The 20,794-nt window shown below is 49.0% G+C and overlaps 1 protein-coding gene across 1 annotated transcript; it reads left to right on the top strand.

Annotated features, from left to right (window-relative positions):
• Nucleotides 1-8,941: 8,941 nt before the first annotated feature.
• Tmem98 (transmembrane protein 98) lies at nt 8,942-20,594 on the top strand. Its single transcript, XM_048792736.1, has 6 exons — nt 8,942-9,093; nt 11,334-11,545; nt 12,903-13,034; nt 13,884-14,076; nt 17,703-17,764; nt 19,745-20,594. Exons 2-6 carry the CDS (start codon nt 11,415-11,417, stop codon nt 19,950-19,952), a joined length of 726 nt encoding a protein of 241 aa, XP_048648693.1. The 5' UTR covers nt 8,942-9,093; nt 11,334-11,414; the 3' UTR covers nt 19,953-20,594.
• Nucleotides 20,595-20,794: the final 200 nt, after the last annotated feature.

Below are 20,794 nucleotides of genomic sequence, written 5' to 3' on the forward strand. Positions count from 1 at the left end.
TCCAAGAACCTGAGATTGGAAACAGTTCCAATTATGATGGTGTGATAATCCCATGAGTTAAGAGCAGAAAGATTAAATGGGTGAAAGGCTTTGGATGTGGGGGTCTGGACAAGCCTACCTAGGTAAGATGAGGGAAATGATGCTAAGAACGGGAAGGGTTCTGGGCTAAGGGAATAGCCTGAGCAAATGCCCTGGGGCCAGCAAGATAGCTGTTGGCATGTTGGAGAAACTGAATGAAAGGCAGGGCAGCTGGGCTGTAGCAAGCAAGAGGGAAGTACAATAGGGGATGAGATTGGAGCAAAAGGCCAGGGCCAGATTCTGCAGCAGTGGGTTTTTTTCTCTGAGTGCAGAGAGAAGCTGCTAGTGAGTTTCAACTTGGACACTCACATCTTAGGTATTTTGGTTTGCTTTGCATTTAGTTGAGGCGTAACCCACCGGAAAGTGTTCAGATCTTAAACACACCTCGAGTTTTTAACATATATATATACCCAAACTAGGATACAGAATATTTCCATCAAGGACTTTGGTTTTAAGACCACTGTTGCTGCTGTGTCAAAAACAGATTGAAGAGACTGAGGTAGAAGGATCTCAAGTTGGAGGCCAGCTTTGGCAGCGTAGAGAGACTGCCGTTAAATAGATAGATAGATAGATAGATAGATAGATAGATAGATAGATAGATAGGCTGGGTCTAGAGTTCAGCAGTTAAGTGTCCCTGGGTTCAATCTCAAGTATGAGGAGGTTAGGGGCAGGATTGAAGACAGGGTGGAAAAGGGAAGATCAGTTATAAATGTTTTGAGTCCATTTGGCAGAGTGATGATAGGCGTGGGATAGCAGTGAGGAGGGAGAGAAGTGAGAGATTTGAAAAGAGTTTTGGAGATGGAGACAATCAGACTTGCCATGGGATGGAGGAGGAAGTGAAGGAAATACTTATCCCTAGGTGTGGAGCCTGTGCCACATGGAGGACAATAATCTCCTCACAGAGATGGAGTAGCTTAGTGGAGGACAGATGTTTGGGGGAGAATTGGAAAACCCCATTCTGGACATGCTCATGTTGAAATACCCATGGAAGATGCAAGTGAGATGTCAAATAGGACTGGATCAAAGATACAAATCCGTGAAGCATCAGCATAAAAAGGTGAGAGGGATCAGCAGTCATGGGTAAGATTACCTAGGAAAATGAGGAAACAAGGAAAAGAGAAAACACAGGCCTCGTGCTTAGATGCACATAATGGAGGAACCATCAAAAGAAACCGAGGCAGAGAAATCTAAGACAGGAAGAGGGTGTTGTGGAAGACAAGAGGAAAACAAAAAAACCAGACACCGGCTGGTCTGCAGAGAGTCTCTTGGCATAAAGGGAAATTTTTAAAATGAGAGCTTAGCTGTCTGTTAATGGGAATTCTCCAGGATAGAGGGAGATGCCTCATCCAGAGGAAAGTAGAGAGAGCTTAAGGACCCAGGACCACTAGGAACCCAGGGCAGAAGTGGAAGAGAAGAAGATGGACACAGGCATGGTCAGTTGGGGGTTTGGTAATGAGAAGATGAAGAAGTTAGGACCTATTTCTCTTTTCTGTTTTGAATGAAAGCCAATGAAAGTGAGGTTGGGGCATGGAGGCCTGAGGATTGGATACAAAGTCGTTGTATAAAGGAGTTGGAGAGTGAGCCCTGGACACGTCTGGATAGGTAGCTGACCACGAATGTGTGTCTGTTTTAGGTTTTTGATCAGAAATGGAAAGCGGAGCCACTCTTGTGTGAGTTTCCCTGATCCCATACTGTGGTGCTGACTGGAGAAGGCAGAGTTTGAGTGGACAGAAAGAGGAGCAGGGGAGAAACTGTGATCAACTGGGCAATCCAGGCCAGCCAGGAAGGCCTGGGTGTGAGGGGAGAGGGAGCACCCAGGAGCTCGCAGGAGGCACAGAAGGCTATATGCTGAGCCTCCAAAAAGAAAATTCTCTCTCTGCACCATTCTTTGTCATTAGTGAACAGAACAGAGCACTTGCCTAGAAGCAGGGGGTGACACCTAGTGGCCACTCCTGGGAGTGCAGCTTCCTGGTCGTAGGTCATCAAACCAGGAGGTGGTTGCCCTGTTCCACTTGGGCGGGGGTCCATGCTTTTCCTTCTCCCCGCAGCTGTCCCTCAGCATTCGGTCCCACTGGCACTGGGCATTCTAAGGCGATAGAGTGAGTAGGGAGAAGGGGACCTGCAAAGCCCTGCTGCCCAGGTTCAGACAAATGCCAGGTAGTGACACCAACGTCTTCTAGCCCACAGTGGTCCTGGGAAATTGCCCTCCTCTCCACCACCTCCCAAGAGTTGACTGTCCTTTGTGATCAAAGAAGGTCCTATTGTCCCTGGCTCTGCTTGACCCACGTACTGGGATCTGGCTTAGTGTGGAAGGCCGCCATGTCGTGTGACCAGCATTTTCCTCTCCTGATTGGTTTGAGGCACTGTCAGTCACTTCCAGTGATCTGGCCACCTTCAAGTGGCTGTAGAGGGTAGCCCCAATCTTGAGAGTAGTAAAAATGTAACAAATGTGTCTTCATGCGTAGGGTGCCTTCCTGCAGCCCCATGGGGCTGTGCTCACCTGTTCCTTAGTGATATTACCCTCTGCCCTGTTTGGGATAGGATAGAATGTTCCATGGAAACGCCCTTTGTGTGTCCCCTTCTCTTGCTCTGCCCTTGGGTGTGGCCTTCCTAGAAGTCAGTCAACCTGCTGACAGCAGACATTAGGAAGCTAGACTCAACCCCCTGAAACCTGACACCTTGCCTCATTTGAATGTCTTCTCCTCAATAAAAGGGGTCAGCGCGCGCGCGCGCGCGCGCGCGCGCCTGTGTGTGTGTGTGTGTGTGTGTGTGTGTGTGTGTGTGCTGCTCTCTCTCTCTCTCTTCTTCGTGGAGCCTAACTAGGTCAGAGAAGCCATCACAGGACCCCCAAAGAGAAAGGGTATGTCTGTCTCTTGTGTGGTTATTTCGTGCAGCCCAGTTCCCCTGGAGTGACTCTGAGTGTTTTTTGGCAACGGGAACGCAACAGCTTAGTCCAGAGAGAATCACAGCTTTCTCCCCATCACAGGTTCCTGTCACTTGTCATAGCTGGCTGAACTTCTGGGCCAAAGAACCAGGTGCCTCTTAGTGTGAGGCTGTTCTGCCCAAGGGCAACACAAAGAGGACTATAATAGAACAGCTTGCCCTTTTTGCAGCACCCCCACCCCCTCTTTTTTTTTAATCTCAACAACTTTTATGGTTCTGGCCTGATTATTTAATGTTTAAAGCATGATATTTACACCAAAGCATATTTCATAAACTTTAAGGAGAAAGAAATAACTTCATAGCAACGCGATCTACTAGAGGGAAGGCGATACCTGATGTCCTTTCAAAAACTAAGAGAGCAGGTCGGGAGGTAGTTGAAAGAGAAGCATGCAAGACTTGGAGTCCCACAAACTTGGCTTCACATCCCAGCTCTGCCAATGACTAGCTGTGGCACCTCTGGTAGGTCCTTGACCCTCCTGGGTACTTAATGTCCCCCTGGGTGAAGTGGGGTAATCCCTCCTTCCCAGAGCTATTGAGGTGATTAAACAGGGTACCATCTAAGAAGCATCTAGAATAGACACTCAGTGAATGTTATCTTGAAAATGCATTAATTCAGGTCATCCAAAGCTAGTTATTTGGGACATAAATTATGGGTCAAGCATTGAAGTAGACACTTGGTGACACCACATAGCACAGCTGCCCCTGTCCCCCACCTTTTTCTGGTACTGAGGATTGAAGCCAGGGGCACTTTACCACTGAGCTCCATCCAAAGCCCTTTCAATTTTTTATTTTGAGACATGGTCTTCTTGCTAAGTTGCTGGGGCTGGCCTCAAACTTTTGATCCTCCTGCCCCAGCCTCCTGAGTTGTTGGGATTACAGGTATGTGCCACCGTACCTGGTACATAAGCGCAGCTGTTCAGACAGATAATTCTAGTTTGAATCCCAGATTATCACTTTCTAGCTGTAGAAATGTATATAACTTCTGGGTCAGGGAGGATAATCTATTATTAACAATAGAATGATCATTATTGTAATAATTATTGTAATAATTATGTAGTCTAGGTAGCATGCCCAGCACAGTACCTGACATATATAAAGTTTGCAAAATGACAGTGATTATAAATGAATGTGATCATGCTGAAACATTAAAGGGAGGAGATGCTTTTGGATCACATTTAAAGCCAGAAATGCAAATGATTTTATTTAGAGCATTAAACCCATTCTTAAACCAACTTCAGCTGCATTAAATAAAATGTGAGGTGCTGTTTCCCCTTATGTACATCTACCCATCACTTCCTAAATATTTAGTGCAAGAGAGATTTTCATTTGCTCCAAAGAGGCATGTGGTAAAATACTAAAATGGAAAGGAAGGCTGTACAATCTCTATAGAGTGCTTTTGGAAAAGTGTTTTGAAGATTTTAGATGTCTTTGCCAAGAGTATATTCCCTGTCCCCTATACCCTGGGTGCACATGCCCTAATGTCCCCTGGGGAAATCCCTGTTGAGGGTCTCTATGTGCTTTGGTTCAGCTGCCTTAACTGAGAGGAAATGCAAACTCAGCTTGAATGCCCCTGGGGATCCTGGCTCAGGCCTGCAGCTAGCTCCCAACCCTCACTTTCTCCCTGCTTCCTGCTCCTGCCCCTTGCTCCAGGAAGCCCTAGCAGCCCTGAGTGTTTGCTGGCTTTCCGCTCCTGCAAGGGTTCTGTCCACGCCCACAGCTCAGAGAAGCCCTGATCTGTGTACACAAACCCTTCCCTAGCTGGTGCCACTTTCCTTGGAAAACCATTCACTAGTCCATAAAAGGGCCCCGAGCAGCACTTCAAACAAGCATGGACTCAGAGTCAAATCAGGGATTTAGAATCAGGATCCTTAATTCAGGTCAACCTTCCTTCTCTTTCCTATGCTGGTGCCTCCCGCTCTCTGAGAGTTTCCCAGGGCTCCCCCCTCCTGCCGCACCCAGCAGGCTACCAGGGCTGGGCGAGGGTCTAGAGTTCCTATGTCTCCACTGTAGAAAGCCAAGTGCAAATGGATCAGCTTTATTTTCATTCCTTGCACAAGTGCTTACTGAGCACATGCTAAGTGCCAGGGACTGTTCCAGATACTGGAGGTCAGCAGAGAACAAGACAGTAAATCCTTGCCCTTGAGGACTTTAGATTCTGAAAGAAGACAAACAATGAACAGGTGCATCAGGGCAATGTCAGGTAGTCTGGTGCCCAGGTCTGGGATGCATGAAGGACGGGAGGTGCTACAGAGGGCTCCTCGGTGGAGGTGACATGAGCAGACATCTGGGCAAAGGGAAGGAGGGAGTCATGGGAATGAGAGGGTCAGGATTCCAGGCAGAGGGCACAGCCGAGCCCTGACATGGACTGAGCTTGGCATGTTTGAGAAACACCGAGGAGGTCCCATTTTTTTCTATGTCATCCTATAAAGAGCACTTCTTTTTACTTGTGAAAGAATATGCAAAACATGCTTTACCATTTAAACCACTTGTAAGTATACAATTCACTGGCAGCTCTTTCTTTAATCTTCCTAAACTGAAACTCGGCACTCATTCAATGGTAGCTCCTCATTCCCCTCCTAGGGCACTGGCAACCCCCATTCCACTTTCTATGTGACAAACATTCAACATGCTGTCTCATTTCATCCTCAAAACTCCTGCAGGCCATAGGCTTTGCTATTATCCCATTCTACAGATGAGAACAGAGACCGAGGGACTAATCTTAGATCACACAGCTAGCAAGCAGGGGAAAAAGGCCTCAAGTTGCAGCTTTTTCTGACTCAGGCTTCTGTTCTTCTTCACCTCTCTGATAGGGTAAAGGAGGCTGTTTTGCTGAGGGTTTAGTGTGGATTATAGACAATGCCAGAAGCTTTTAGCATTGAGACAGGATGGGGTTTGTTGTGCCAGACTAGTGCTATCTGAGTAGAAGGAAGGAGCTGCTGCCCAGAGACATGAGCTGGGGGTGGAGGGGAAGGCAGGTGATTGACACCTGTCTGTGCCACTCCTTTTCCACCTCTGCCTTGATACTCAGCTTCTCTGAGTGCATAAGCATGGTGTACCTTGGTGCTCGGTATCCAGATAGCCAAGCAATGCTGGCACCGCTTATTATTAGTAAAAAGCACAGCACGAGGTGCTGCCAAAAGAATCACCCAGGAGCTACTCATGACCTTGACATGATGATGCAGCTGCTACCAGAAGAAAAAACAAAGCAAAAGTATGTTAAGGTGGGACTAGGAAAGTAGACTTACTGTAGGAAGAACAGTACCTAGTTCCCACCCAGGGCCAGAGTAAGTGCATTTGTGAGGATGGAGTGTGTGTTGAGGAGAGACTGGGTCTATCTGTTGCAGCTGACAATCTGCCCTGTTCCAATATCCAGGTTGTTGGAAGAGCTATCAGGTTCCTGGCTTGGTGGTCTGGGCCAGGGGGTGTTGAGTTCCACTCCCTGTCCTACTCTGGATAGCTGGCAAGTTGCCTTACCCCTTGGAGGCTCTTTTGTCCCTTACAAACATAATCATACTGACTTCTCAAGGTTGTTGAGAGGATCAAAAGACACGAGGTGCATCAGATGCCTAATCAATGTCTAACACATATACAGCAGGCGCCCATAAATGTCCACTCCTTACCTGGGTGAAGCAGGAGCTTGTACCCAGCATCCAGGAGTCCAGTCTCTTCCCTCTTCTCATGATCTGCACCATTTCCAATCTTCTGGCTTCTCCCTAATCACCAGGTTCTGCTCTGGATTTGGGGACCCTAGTGTCTTGGTTTGATGTTTAGACTTGGTATTAAGAGGCCATATGTAGCATATTTGAATTTTGGGGAGCAATCTGGAAACTATCCCTCTTACCTATTTGGGGGTAACTACCTTGCCTTTAGCTATATTTTCCAGCAGGACAGTGCCTGTACCTCACCTCCCACTGTGGGGGCAGGAAGGGTCGGGTCCTATCCAGTACTCAGAATCTGGAGTGAAGGATAATGTTGGAAAGAGGGTCAGAATCATTTTAGGGCAGCGATACTCAGCCCCACTTCCTAACCTGTGTCTTCCATTTCCTGATGATTCTGTGGGCACCCCATGCTCTGCCCATAAGTCCCCTGTTCATGTGGGCAATAGTTCCTGTTGTTTACAAATAAGAAAACTGAGTATCTCACAAGATCTCAAATTAATCCAGAGAGGCTTCAAGGGGACTGGGATGGTGGGAGTTGCTAGAACATGGGAGACAGTTGGTTAGGAAAGGGCACCTGGCACAACCTTTCTGCAACCCTGTTCTGCTGGCAGCTGGGCAGCGGGTTGTTTTGTTGGGGCATGAATGCTGTCAGCTCCAGGCAGCAACTGATCGATTATTCACTTGTTTATATAATTTGTTTTTTAGTTGTACACATCGTTTCTACTTGTGTTATAAACTCCTCGGGGCTAAAGCTTCCTTTTATATCTCTTGTACAGTGTTGGAGCCCCAGACATGGAAGAGGCCACGAAAGATCTTGTGGTTTGGCTTCATCCCTTAACACCATGGAATGTCTAACCACCCAAGACAACTAGAAACAGCTCATCTCAGAGAATCTCCTAGAAACGTAGACGCTGACTGTCCCCAGTCACCCTTTCCAATGTTTGCTGTTTTACAGTAAACCCATTTTCCTTACACAGAAGTCAGGCTCAGTAGTTTTCTCATGAAAACCCTTCAGCCTTCTCTTCCCTGAGCACCAGTAATGGGGAAACCCAGCTGCCCACAGGACCAGGCAAATAGGGTGTGAATGAATGTGCTTATGTTGTTTGGGTAGTGAGGATGGCCGGGGCCTGGAGAGCAAGCCTGGGACAGCAGTAGCTCTTCTCTTACTCCCAGCAGAATGTAGACTGAGTTTTGGGAGATTTGATAAATTTTTTCAGAGAACCTGGAAACCTAGAATTCTAAGTGGAATTCTTGATTTTCAAAAATGTTGGCAATGAATTTGAGTTTTAAAAAACATGAGTCAAAGAAATACTTTCAAGGGCTGGGTGTGGCCCGGAGGCTACAGATTTGCAGATGCTGCAAGAAGCTGCCTGGGAACTAATCTGCATTCTTGGTACTTGTCACTGGTGACCTAAGACCTGAACACTAGGAACTTGCCCATGCTTTTAGTCAGCCTACTCTGGCTCTGCCTTGTCCTTAGGAAGGTCAGGGATACTGCCATCTGAAGCCCATGTCTTCTCCTAGGTCAAGCCTCTGGCACCCTGGACTCTGGGAATCCCTGGCCAAACAGCACTCACCTGGCTTCCAGGGCCTCTGGAGGGTTCCAACCTTCCAAGCACAACCTGTGCCACCTGCTGTCAACATCTTTAGGCCTGAAGGATGGCCAAGGGATGATTGTTAGCCAGAACCGAGCTGTGTCCCTATGAAGGAAGTGGTCCCCCATTGCAGTGAGGTGTAGTGTGGGATCAGGGACAAGACTGAGAGCTGGAGTCCTGGCTTGGGGAAGGTCTTCTTGCCACTGTCCTGCCTGTATCAGGCTACTGATTCATTATCTCCCCTGGACCAGGCACTCTTCAATGCACCCAGCGCTTTGTGTCATTGACCCCGATACCAACCCAGATACTTACAAGCAAAGGAACTAATCAAAGCATAGAAAAATAAGTTGCCCACAGCTAGTGAGTGAGTGGTTCAATCAGTTTGCAGACAGTAAAAAGCCTCAATCAGTGACCAGTCGCACTGTGGAAACGGTGGGTGCTCCCCAACCTCCTCTGGATGGCCAGCCAGGACTGGGTGGGCACGGGAGGCAGGGACCCTCCCTCCATCTGCCCCCGGCCCGGCCTCCTCGGGGGCACGAGGAACCTTCGTGGGATCGCTAGTGTCTGCCTCCCAGCTGCCCCGGGTCCCGCCACCCCAACCCCCGGGCCGCCTGGGGGACTGGCGGGGACGGCGGCGCCTGGCAGCGGGGGATTTGGATGCGCCGCCGGGGGGAGGGCATCTGGGTCCCTCCGCCGCCCGCGGCTTCCCGGCATGCCCTGCTGCAGGGCCTCCCCGGGCCGGCGCCCGGACTTCGCCATCGGCGGGGCGCGGGAGGCACCGGGCGCGCCGGGAGCCGCAGCCGCAGCCGCAGCTGCAGGTGGGTGAGCGCTCGTGCCGGGGCTCCCTTGGGGGCGGGCAGCCGGAGGATCCCGTGGGGAGCCCACCCGGGGTGGGGAGGGTCCGGGGGGCGCGGTGGGGGCGCCGGCAGCTGCGGCCGGGGGAGGGGCGCCGCCTCTTTGTTCCTGTCCCGCGGGGCGCACAAGTTGGGCCAGAAAGTTGGAACTGCGCGCTCGATTGCGGTCCGACCCCCGCGCCGCGCGCTCCATGCCCGTCTGGGTCCCAACTCTGGGGTGTTGGAGTGGGAGCTGGGGTGGGGGGGTGGCCCGGCAGGGGAAAGAGAGGGTCTTGGGGCTGCTTAACCTCCTGGACTTAGACCACGAAGAGGGGGAAGCGGGGCTGGCGGGAAACTTGCAGAAATCGAGAATACACCGAGAAAGAAAAGCGCACAAAGAAACGCCCGCACAAACCAATCAGAGAGAGACAGGGACAGCCCAGGAACTCAGACACACTCGGAGGAACAAACTCCGGACACACAGAAAGAGAGGAAACCCAGGAGCTCTTGGAGGCATGGGGGCAGGGGCGAGAAAAGGAAAGAAACCCTGATCAGGGGAGAGGCTGAAGGGAAAAGAGTGGGTGGAGAGGAAAACAGACGCGCAGAGATAAAGACGGAGATGGGGGGACTGGGTAAGAAGAGCTCATGGCCGTGGGGTGGACACTACACAGAACCATATACCTGGAAAAGCTGCGCAGACGCTGAGATGTACCCCTTCCTCCCACAACCAGAGAAAAAGAGATGAAAGAGACATCTCTGAGAGAGCAGCGGTGGTGGAGAAGGCCTCCTTCGCATTTTAGGCCAGCTAAGGTCCCACCTTGTCCCCCCCGCGAACTCCTACACATCCTTCAAAATCCAGCTCAAGCATCACTTGTCCCTGTGAAGAAGGCTTTCTCAGAAAATGTTCTGCATATGCAGTTACTCTCTTTTCTAGGTGCTTCTGCCCCTAACCCAGGCACATGGAGTTGAAATGGTTTTTCTAACTTTCTCATCTTTCCCACCAGCTCCTTAAGACTAGCCTCGCTCTCTCTGTTTTAATCTCCAATCTTCAGACTCCAGTCCAGAGCTTGGTGCATTATAGATGATCAGTATATGCTTACTGAATGTCAACCAAGAGCATTTGGATCCTCTAAGACATAATGCATAGATAAGTGCAGATAGAAGAGATGCGGCATCCTGGGGTCACAGAGACCCCCGTGTCACAGCACCCCTTTTTGCAGATGGATACATGAAATGAGTACTTCCACGAGATGCCCTTGCTCCTTTGACCTAGGAGTTAAAAAGACAGCCATGCCCTTTGTACGACATTTCACTAAACGATGAATTCCTATGCACAGAGGTGGTTCTGTAAGATCATACCATAGCTGTGGTGTTTGCACAATGACAAAAATCTCAGAACACATCCCTCTTGCCAAGCCATGCATAACTGTAGAGGTGAAAGAGCCTCCTGAGGGAAAACAGGCAATAGGCAGTGGATGCTTTTAAACCATTTGTAAGTTTCCAGCACTGAAAATGATGATCAGAACCCTTTTCAGAGTTTCTACAGTCTTCTTTCCTCCTGAGAAAGAGGAAGTCCACTTCCCTTTCTGCTTTCTGACTATGTAAATGTGGACAAATTCCCTGAACCTCAGTTTCCCCAATTATAAAATAGAAACACCAATGTCTAGCTCATAGCGTTGTTAGATGAGTTAACACACAAAGTGCCTGGCACAGAGGAGATCCTCAGTAAACACCTCTCACCTCTCCCCTGCTTTCTCATGCACATTTTTTTAAATATATATGAAAAATTAATGGCTAATTGTTTCCTTTTGTCTCAGATTTAAAAACCCATCCTAGCTAGGCACAGCGGTGCATGCCTGTAATGCCTGTAATCCCAGCAAGTTGGGAGGTCAAGGCAGGAGGATCACAAGTTTGGAAGCCAGCCTCAGCAACTCAGTGAGATCCTGTTTCAAAATAAAAATTAAAAACAACAAGGGATGTAGTTCAGTGGCCCTGGGATCAGTCCTCAGTACCAAAACAAACAACCCTTCTTGGTTCACTCAGGAGGCAAACTCTTAATAAAGGGAAAGGTGAATCTGAGCAAGTCATATAATGCACTTTGGGTTTCTTTAGTCCCTCAGATCTGTGCAGATGGGTTGGAGGAATCTCACTCTACCCCCTTCCCATTTGCCACTTCCGACAGGTGAGACTCAGCAGCCCTCTTCTCTTTCTGGCTTCTTCACTAGGTCTGCCCTGACCTGGCGTTCTCTCAGGCATTAGCCTGTGTGGAGATGTGAGTGGGACTGAGTCGGGAGCTACCAGGAAGCATGGAGACGGTGGTGATTGTTGCCATAGGGGTGCTGGCCACCATCTTTTTGGCTTCGTTTGCAGCCTTGGTGGTGGTGTGCAGGCAGCGTTACTGCCGGCCCCGAGATCTGCTGCAGCGGTATGATTCCAAGTGAGTGGCTCATGGGGTGGGAGGTGGAGGAGGAGAGGTGGGCTCCCCCAAAGGAAGAAGAGAGGAATAGAAATAGCTTGGTGCTGGGCTACTCTGGCTCAGTGTTTGCTCTCTGAAATGGTACCCACACACTGTCCTGCCCAATAAAGACCTCAGAGCTTAAGAATATTCCTTAAGCCCTCAGCATCCTGAGCCACATCTTTCTCTGTTCACTGAGCCATTGAAAAAGTCACTGAACATGTTCACCTAGCATAAAGGCAAAGCCATCTGTACAAAGCTGGTCATCTCAGCAGTGGGACAAATCAAATCCCTCTCCAACCAGACCCCTGGGAACAAAGATCACATGCCCACACTCAGCCACACAGCTAAGTAACAGATGCTTCCTACCGTGTAATCCCAGCCCAGGCCTGTTTCTCTCTTTGCATTTTGGATTTCATCGTGATACATTTTGTGTAAAATGGATTTTTGTAAGGAAGATCCAACTTTCAGTTTAGGGATGTTTTAATTGATAGGTCCTTAAGGGACTGTGGCAACTAACCCTTAGTTTCTGTTCCACCTTTATCTTATTTCTATCAGCTTCTCTGTTGAGTGGTTACATAATTTTTAAGTGCCCATTTTCATGGCCTAGGAAAGCTCTGCTGTTGCAAAGAATGCTGTGGTGGCTTGGGTTTTCAAGATCCCGTTATAAAGGAGGAGGTGTTTCTCCTTCTCTCACTTCTCCAGAATGACTAACTTGGAGAGAGTGGAGTTTGGGGGTGGGATAAGGAGGTCCCCCAGAATGATTCTGCAGACATAGTAGGGGGTGCAGGTGGGCTTGGGTAATAGGGACTCCTGCCTGTCTGTGACGTATAGGATTGAAGGGATGATGAGCAATGAAAGGATATTATTTTGTCCTGAAGGAGTAGCCCTAATACATTTTTGTAATCATAGAATTATAGCTCTATTCTTTTTCTCAGTAGCTCATCTCATTCTGTCCACTAGTATTTTTTGTGTCTCTGCCTGACTCCCTAACTCATCATTTAGCCAGATGCTCTGTCCTCAGCTATGTTTCCTTTAGGGTTAGGTTTGGATCTAGGATAACAGGATGCTGCTCTAAGTTATCCCCTTTATCCTTTGGGTGGGTATGTGGGTGTATTAGTCAGTTTTCCATCACTGTAACAAAATAACTGAGATATTTTACTTATAAAGAGAAAAGGGTTATTTTGGCTCACAAGTTTAGAGGTTCTAGTCCGTAATGGGGTGGACTCATTACTTTTCAGACCTCTGTGAGGCTGGCCGGATGACAATGGTAGGGAGTGTGTGGTGGAGCCAGCTGCTCACCTCATGGCCACGACCGTAACGGGGCCTTCCCTTCCAGGCCCATCGTGGACCTCATCGGAGCCATGGAGACCCAGTCGGAGCCCTCAGAGTTAGAGCTGGATGATGTCGTCATCACCAACCCCCACATCGAGGCCATTCTGGAGAATGAAGACTGGATTGAAGATGCCTCGTAAGGCCCGGGAACCTTTGCTTCTGGCTACCCTTGCCCTGCCCTTGACATCGGGAGAAATCAGAATAGGGCGTCTGTCCTTGCTCTCTCCTCCCGTTTGGTAAACCTGAACACTCAGGCTCTCAGATGTGTGGCACAGATTGTTATAAGTCACCCCCATGTGCTCGGGTTATATTGGGGTGCCAGGAATTTGACAGTCAGGCTCCAGGGAAGAAGCGTTGGTCCCCAGTATCCCTCAGGCACTCTCTGTCCAGCAGGAGCCTTTGAGGTTTCTTTCCTTATCCCTTTGGTCATCCTTTCCCTGGGCATGTGGTCATGGGGCATTATGTGTAGGGCCCCGGGTTGGTCCTGCAGGTATTCAAATAGCAGGGAGATGGAACCGTCCTGAATACGGTATCGTAGAAACTGAAGGTCATCTCTGCAGGTGGTGCAGTGGGCACACAGAGGAGGCAGTGTCTAGGTTTGCCTGCAGTGGGGAGGCCCAGGTGGCTTTCATGAAGGATGCCACAGAAGGGAGCCTTTTGACTTGGGAGTGAAGGATGGGAAGGAGCTCACCAGGATAAGCCTAAGGGGAAGGTCTTGTTGGACGGAGGGAAGAGTCCACCCGAGGGCAGAGTTAGAAAAGCATGCCTTGATAGACGGTCTGTAGAGCCAGCGGGAGGACCAGGTGGCGGGGGAGTGGGAGGGAAGGGAAAGGCTAGGGGCTTGTCTGTTTTAACACTGAAGCATCTGCTCTGAGGTGGTGTACCCTGTGCCCACTGGTCAGTGCTGGGCGAGGGACAGAGGTGGTAGCTGGAGGGGAGGTGGGCTCTCTACATAAGCCATGACACCTTCTTCTTGTCTCTCCAGGGGTCTCATGTCCCACTGCATTGCCATCCTGAAGGTAATACTCCCATTTCCCTGTGACGTCAGGGAGTCCCCAGTGCACCCCAGGCACAGACAGTTGGAAAGGACCTCAGCACGTGCCCTGAACCTCTGCCAGGGTCCTTCCTTTACTCTGCACTTGGCATTTCCACTCTTGCCTGTTCAGTCTCTTTTGCTTTAAGGATTCTCAAGGCCCTTTGAAGGCTTTATTTCATCTGGTCCTCTTCACACAGTGGGAAAGACAGCCTAGGTGGGCAGGAGCCACGCTTTTAACAACCTAGGGGAAAGTCATGCACCAGAGTCCACACGGCTGCCGAGGAGAAGCGGGTTGGGGCCTCTCTCTGAGCACACACTTTTGTTAACAGAGAGCTCCAGCCTATACGGCCTGTGCCATTCTGAATGTGGACTTTGGTGATTAGAAAGTCTTCACTAACTGAATTTGGCTGTGACAGTAGTCAGTCAAATGGACAATCAGTGTTTAAAAATCCCATAATGCCAGGAGTGGCATTGCACACCTGTAATCCCAGTGGCTAGGAGGCTGAGGCAGGAGGATTGCAAGTTCAAAGCCAGCCTCAGCAACTTAGTGGAGCCCTTTCTCAAAATGGGCTGGGGATGTGGCTCAGTGGTTAAGCACCCCTGAGGTCAATCAAAGACCTCAAAGGGGGGGAAAAATCTGTGAGTTCTTCAATCTGTAGGAAGAATTTTTTTTTTCTTTCTTTTTGTTCTTGTGGTGCCAGGAATGGAACCCAAGGACTCATTCTTGCAAGGGAAGCCCTCTATCACTGAGCTGTATAGCTCAGCCTGACTTTTTCCTTTGAATGTCTAAATCCTTTGGAAGATTGTATCCAATTTTTCATTTTGGGTAAATTTTAGAGTTCCAGCATTTTTCCCCCCAATTCTTGTCTGATACCATCCTACCTAATATCATCATAATAATACTCTAATATTTGGCCAATTACAAATGTGAGTTCCTTCACTTCAGTAACCCTCTCTCTTTGTCTCTTTGCCTAGTTATTATTTGAAATTTCAAAAGAGATCATTTTGTCTTTTCTCCAGTGTCATTCAATATAAGATATCAAGAAGTCCTTTATCCCACCTCATGCAAATGATACATCTTTCGCTATCTCTTTTGGAACAAAGAAAGCCTAGCAGGAAATGGTTGCTTCAGAGCCTGGGCTTATTATGTAATTCTGGGAAGCTCTTTGGGTGTATAAAATATGACTTTAGCTAGAGACAGAATTGTAGATATGGATAGCCAGGTATAATGACGGGAGCAATGAAGCCATATCACGTTTTCCTTGTCCCAACTCGTGCCCTGGCTCGTGTGCGAGCCCGCACCTGTCAGAGGAGGAGGATAAATGGCACCTGTGGTGGGAGATGAATTAGCTGGAAGGAGCCTTATTAGATTGGTATAAGGGAGGACCCCAGATCCAAGGAAAGGGCTTCTAGTCCGCCTCTTGGGATCTCAAGTGCCTTTGCTTAATCACCTGCCTTTGAATCCCTGTGGCTGGAATTCGAGGGAGGGGACTGGGCTCCTTTCCCACTGGGTCCTTGGGCTTCTTTTTCTCCTTATTTTCCAGTCCCGAGTCCAAGGCAGGCAACGGAACTTCTTTGCAGGGATAGAGGCCGATCCAGCCCTCACCTGGGGGAGGCGTGGAGGGAACTGAGCTTTGGGGGGGGCGGTGGCTGGCACTGAGGGCGGATGATGAAAACATCATGTGTCATGGATTTGCCTTTCCCCTGCTTCTTCTGTCATCATCTCAACAAACCTGCAAATGATACAACACCCTCGAAAACTGTCGAATCCTGCGCCCTTATTGGAGAATGTGCTTAGAGGGAACAATCGCCCTCTGTCCAGCCCTGTTTGTGCGGGCACTTCGCCGGAGCTATTACCCTTTTGGAAGACTAAAGCATGAGGTGGAGGCATAGACAGAGAAAGCAGGCTTTTCCCCCTAGAGAAGGTGAAATCAGAGCACATGATTTTTATTAGAGGGATTATTTCAGCTTAGACTCCTCTGAGCTGAAGCACCCCCTTGCTCTGAGGTTCCCCACCACCCATCTCCTCTGCCCTCTGTGAGCTGCTCACTTAAACTTTGTCACTAGGGGAGGGGTTCAGCTGTGTGGTGGCACCGGGGGGGGGGGGGTGGTGTGCAGTCTGCAGAATCCCACGTGGGAGGCAACCAGCAGACTGCAGTCAACAACTACTCCCCCTCATTTGGGTTCTCTTTTGCAAAGAGAAAAGTCCTTTTCTTAGAGCAAAGGGCTGTACTAAGTTTGTGTCGCCATCTGGTGGCTGGTATGTGGACGTGCCTCATCCCAGCAATGACCCAACTCAGTTGTCAGTTGGCCATTCCCTGAGTTCCAGGGACCTTGCTTTCTTTGTTGCCAAGGCCTCTGCTAAATCACCAGGAACCAGCCCTTTACCATCCTCAAAATTAACCGAGTAAGAAGCTAGGGGCAGCGGCTGGGAGAGGGTGCGCTCGGCACCCGCTTGTAATGCGAACTTTAATTCCAGCTTGATCAAAAGTTCAAGGCCAACCTGTTTGCAAGTTCAAAAACTGGGATACCCTGCCTCAAAACCAAACAAGACAAAACAAAACAAAAAACCCCAACAAATAAAAACTACCCAGCTGCTGCGCCCTGTGGGCAGACACCCTATGAGGTCTTCCAAGGGACGCTTGACTTGGTGTATTTTACACTCGGTCCAAGGAGTCAGTGAGTTGAGAAAGAAGGAAGGAAGGAATCCAGGGAGGGACTCAGGTCAGAAAGCTCTGGACTTTCTCTGGACTTGCCTTGGTGGGAGTAGCCACGTGTATCAGCCTTGGCCAGCCATGGCCTTAAAACTCTCACTTGGGTTCTGAGAAAGTGCCCGACGGACATTCTTACTGGTCACCCATTATTTTTAGGGACTGCATTGCTCATATCTGCTGAACCCTTCCTCGTATTTTATGCCACTTCGAGGGCTGGATGGTCCCTGTGACAGAGGTTATAAGGCACCCTTTTAGGAGGGGCCAGGAGGGGAAGGACATGGGGATTTCCAAGGGTGAGTGGATTAGCCATACGCCAAAGTGAGGGTGCAGCGTGGCCAGGAGGATGGCACCCACCCACCCTGTGCCCAGGGCCCATGCTTTGTCTTTTTGCCATCACACTTCTTCTGGCTGATTTTCTTCCCCATTGTCTTTCCTGCTCCTTTTATTCCAGGGTGTTTGGATGGTGAATGATTTAAAAGAGATCAGCTTCTGTTCTGGGCATCACAAGGGAAGGGGCTGAGACAGGCCTGAGGCTGCCTCTGTGCTTCCTCCCCTCCCCTCAGCCCCCAGTGAGAATGAGGGTGTCTTTTTTCAAGTGCTTTTAGAAATCAATATGTCTATTTTTCCTACCTGACTATCAAGCGGTCCATGAGCAAAGATTTGGAGCAAAACCTTGCACCCCACAAATCAGAACCTGATTTTAAAAACTTAGCCATGGATTGAACCACGTGGTAAAAGAAAAGCAATGGAGCGGTTTGAACTCAAATTAAACTAGTGACTTTGTTTTTTAGTGTTCTGTGTAATTGCCTTAAGCCACATCTCCCACACTCTGCCCCAAACACAAAAGTAGTAAGTGCCTGTGAAAGTTAAAATACTGCAAACTCAGATGATCTGGGAAGTGGAGTGCTCCCTAATTCTACTTCTTCCCGGTGTCAGGAGACAGGAGAATGCAGAAGCAGGAGGGAAGGAACCACTGAGTGGGCCTGGAATATCAGCAGACAGGAGAGAAGGAGAAAAGGAAATAAAGTGAAATATTTGACTTTTGTCTCCCCTCAGAGTGGACGATGTCGTGAAGTCCATGTACCCTCCGCTGGACCCCAAGCTCCTGGATGCACGGTGAGAGGGGTGGGGGGCTGGCTCGGCATGTCCCGCTGAGGTTCACCTGTATCAGCTCTGTGAGGTTGACCGGTTGGGTTGTTTAGAGAGGGCTGTTCTGCTGGGTTCCCAAGGCCGCACCCACGTTGGAGCACATTCACTTCTGTTCAAACGGTTAGCCAAGCGGAGTGGAGGCTGGCTCGTTGGTAGATATAGTCATCTTCCAGAAACCCCGAAGGAGAAAGAGCCAGTCTTGGGTTTGGAATTTTCGTGACTACACATCCGGCTGGGCTGTGTTCCACCCGGCCTTCCCTCCCTTCATCCCCTACTGATCCCTTTGATCTTTGGACCCCAGAAGCAGACACACCTAGCTGAGAGTGCTGCCCTGTGGGCTCCGGTTGAGCAGAGCTGGGGAGCAGAGGTCAGCTGCAGGGGTGCACACCTTCCACTGGGCACTCAGAAACCCTTCTTTCCTGACCTTTCCCTGTATATGCAGGGAACATAGCTTTATGGAATTCTATGCTCTTATACCAGATGTAGACTCCTTTAAAGAATTCTTTACTCTTGATTTATATTTCATGGATACTCGTGTGAGGTTGCTGGGCACACAGGGCACCGTGATACTTCAGCTTTTCTCTGCCTCGTTCCTGCTGCAGCCTAGATTTGACCACAGATTAGTAATCTTCAGCACATTCCCAAATGCAGCAGGACACTCAATATATAAAAGGGGTGCTACAATGACTCTTTCAATGCTGAAAAAAAAAAAAAAAAAAGAAAAACTCCTCAATTTGATTTTATTATTTTTTAAGAGTTTGGGTAAAGGGCTCAAGTCATGGCTCAGTGATAGAGTGCTTGCCTGGCATGTGTGAGCCCCTGAGTTTGATCCTCAGCATTGCATATAAATAAATAAAAGATCTATTGACAACTAAAAAATATTTAAAAACCAAAAAAGTTTGGGTAAATGAAAACTGGGTCTTACTGATTGGTGATCAATAAAAGGTGCGCAAGGTTGGGGTATTTATATCCTGTCTTTAGGTGAGCGGCACTTGGAATATGTGGTCACTGAGTTGGCCAGATCTGGCCTGTTTCACGAAATGCTTTACTGGGAGATGTTCATAGGTGTGCTGCAGAGAGTGGCTTCTGTGCTCTGCAATGCCTGTGAGACACACATTCACAGCCTTCCCTGGATCTCTATCAGGGTCTTGTCCACAGCCCAGTAGTGCCAGGGAAGTGGGGAGGTTGCAGACAGGCCCCCCAAAGTGCCCAGAGACAGCATGGGAGATGTGATTTATTGGGGAGAGCTCACAGGAGATCAGAGACTGCTCCCAGAAGAGTTCTGTTGCGCAGGCTGACAGATAGCACCTCGGATCCTCATGGTGCTTTGCCATGCGGCACCCCCTCTTCTCACAATCTTTTGTCCAGTGGCAGCTGGCTGGATGAGTGACACATATCCTTTCCATAGTGCCTTCACTTCTGTGCCAGTCACCACTGACAGAGGGGTTTTACCTGTTAGGCTGCAGAAGCAGTGACATCATCAGCATGAGCTTGCTGACTTTGCTTGGGTGACCAGCATCCCAAGGAGCAACTCTTCTTGTGTCCCTGAAAGAAAATAGCTTTCTACAGATAACACTAACTCACCCTGGTTCCCAGCATGCATGAGAGAAAGCTGGAGTCCTTCAAGATAATATGGATCTGGGCTTTCCAGCCCAGGCTTGCTCTCATTGGTCCCTCTCCTTAACTTTGGGAACAAAAAGGGTATTTTTAGGGACATGGTGTTTAACTGTCCCCCTTTACTGTAGGGACGATATAATCTAGTACATCAAAGGCTCTGAGACAGGCTTCCGTTAACCTTGTTAACTTAAATCTGTTGAGCGTGGAACCATTCAGTTCCACACCCACCAACCTCTCAGGGAACACTAGTCTAGAGTGTGTCTGTTTGGGGTTTTATGTAAATTTTCTCATTTCTTAGGAAACCTGTTCCTGTTGTTTTTTTTTTCCTAGGACGACTGCCTTGCTCCTGTCTGTCAGTCATCTGGTGCTGGTGACCAGAAATGCCTGTCATCTGACTGGAGGCCTGGATTGGATTGACCAGTCACTGTCAGCTGCTGAGGAGCACCTGGAAGTCCTTCGAGAGGCTGCCCTGGCTTCTGAGCCAGATAAAAGCCTCCCAGGCCCGGAAGGCTTCCTACAGGAACAGTCGGCCATTTAGTCCTATCGATCAGCAGGTGGTCTCGAGGGCCAATCTGCTGCTATCCTGGGTGGCTTAGCTGAGCCCTTCACTTTTCCCTGTAGAGTTAGTTGTTCTCCAGGGCTCGGGGGTCCCGCCATGTGTTTTAGAGTAAAGCAGAAGCGCCCCATCGTGGATGCCTCTGTTGCAACAGGCAGATGGTGGCTGGAGAATGGTATTCTCATACCAGGGTTAGGGGACATGCCTTTCACCACCTGTACAGCAGAGTGGGCTGTCAGCTCAATTTCGCTCACCTAGTGTTTTCAAGAAAATTGAGCCACCCTCTGAGAATCCAGTGGTTTCACATAAAAATCAGAATTTCCAACTTCTCTTGGACAATCAGAAGGCGTGGCGAATCTGAACTGCGTTTTCAAAATAGGACAATCATTTGGAGCTCGGTAGAGGTTCGCTCTCCGAGTAAGCCTTCTACTCTGTCCCTGGCCTGATGTGTTTATTTGTGTTACTTCCTGGTCCCTGAGGTGTCTGAGTCCCTCTTTTCTTTTACAGGCATGGGTCTGAAGCTGAGCACTGCAAAATTGATTATTTCTTTTTTATCATTATGCCTGCGATTTTACCTAGCTACCACTAAGTGAATAGTAAATTTATACATATGTTTTCCTCAAATGTGTGGTTACTGAGTCAAATTCACTTGTGTGGTGTGGGGGTGGGGTGTATGTGAGAACTGAGGGTGGAGGGAGACAGCCTAAGAGTCCTGAGGATGCCTCTTGTGTATATCTCAAAATGAGATATTTAGGGACTGCTCAGAGCTCAGGCAGCAGCAGAGATGCCTCCATGGAGTCATTTCAACCTCCAGCAGTGACATC

This window comes from Marmota marmota, unplaced genomic scaffold (assembly GCF_001458135.2).
Source record: "Marmota marmota marmota unplaced genomic scaffold, marMar, whole genome shotgun sequence".
Lineage (NCBI taxonomy): Eukaryota > Metazoa > Chordata > Mammalia > Rodentia > Sciuridae > Marmota > Marmota marmota.

Bases quoted from the DNA above. Each gene is read 5' to 3' on its own strand.
- Tmem98 (XM_048792736.1), top strand. From the start codon at position 11,415: ATGGAGACGGTGGTGATTGTTGCCATAGGGGTGCTGGCCACCATCTTT. The intron at 13,035-13,883 runs GTAAGGCCCGGG...TTGTCTCTCCAG, and splicing joins GACTGGATTGAAGATGCCTC to GGGTCTCATGTCCCACTGCA. The intron at 14,077-17,702 runs TAAGGATTCTCA...TTGTCTCCCCTC, and splicing joins CTGTTCAGTCTCTTTTGCTT to AGAGTGGACGATGTCGTGAA.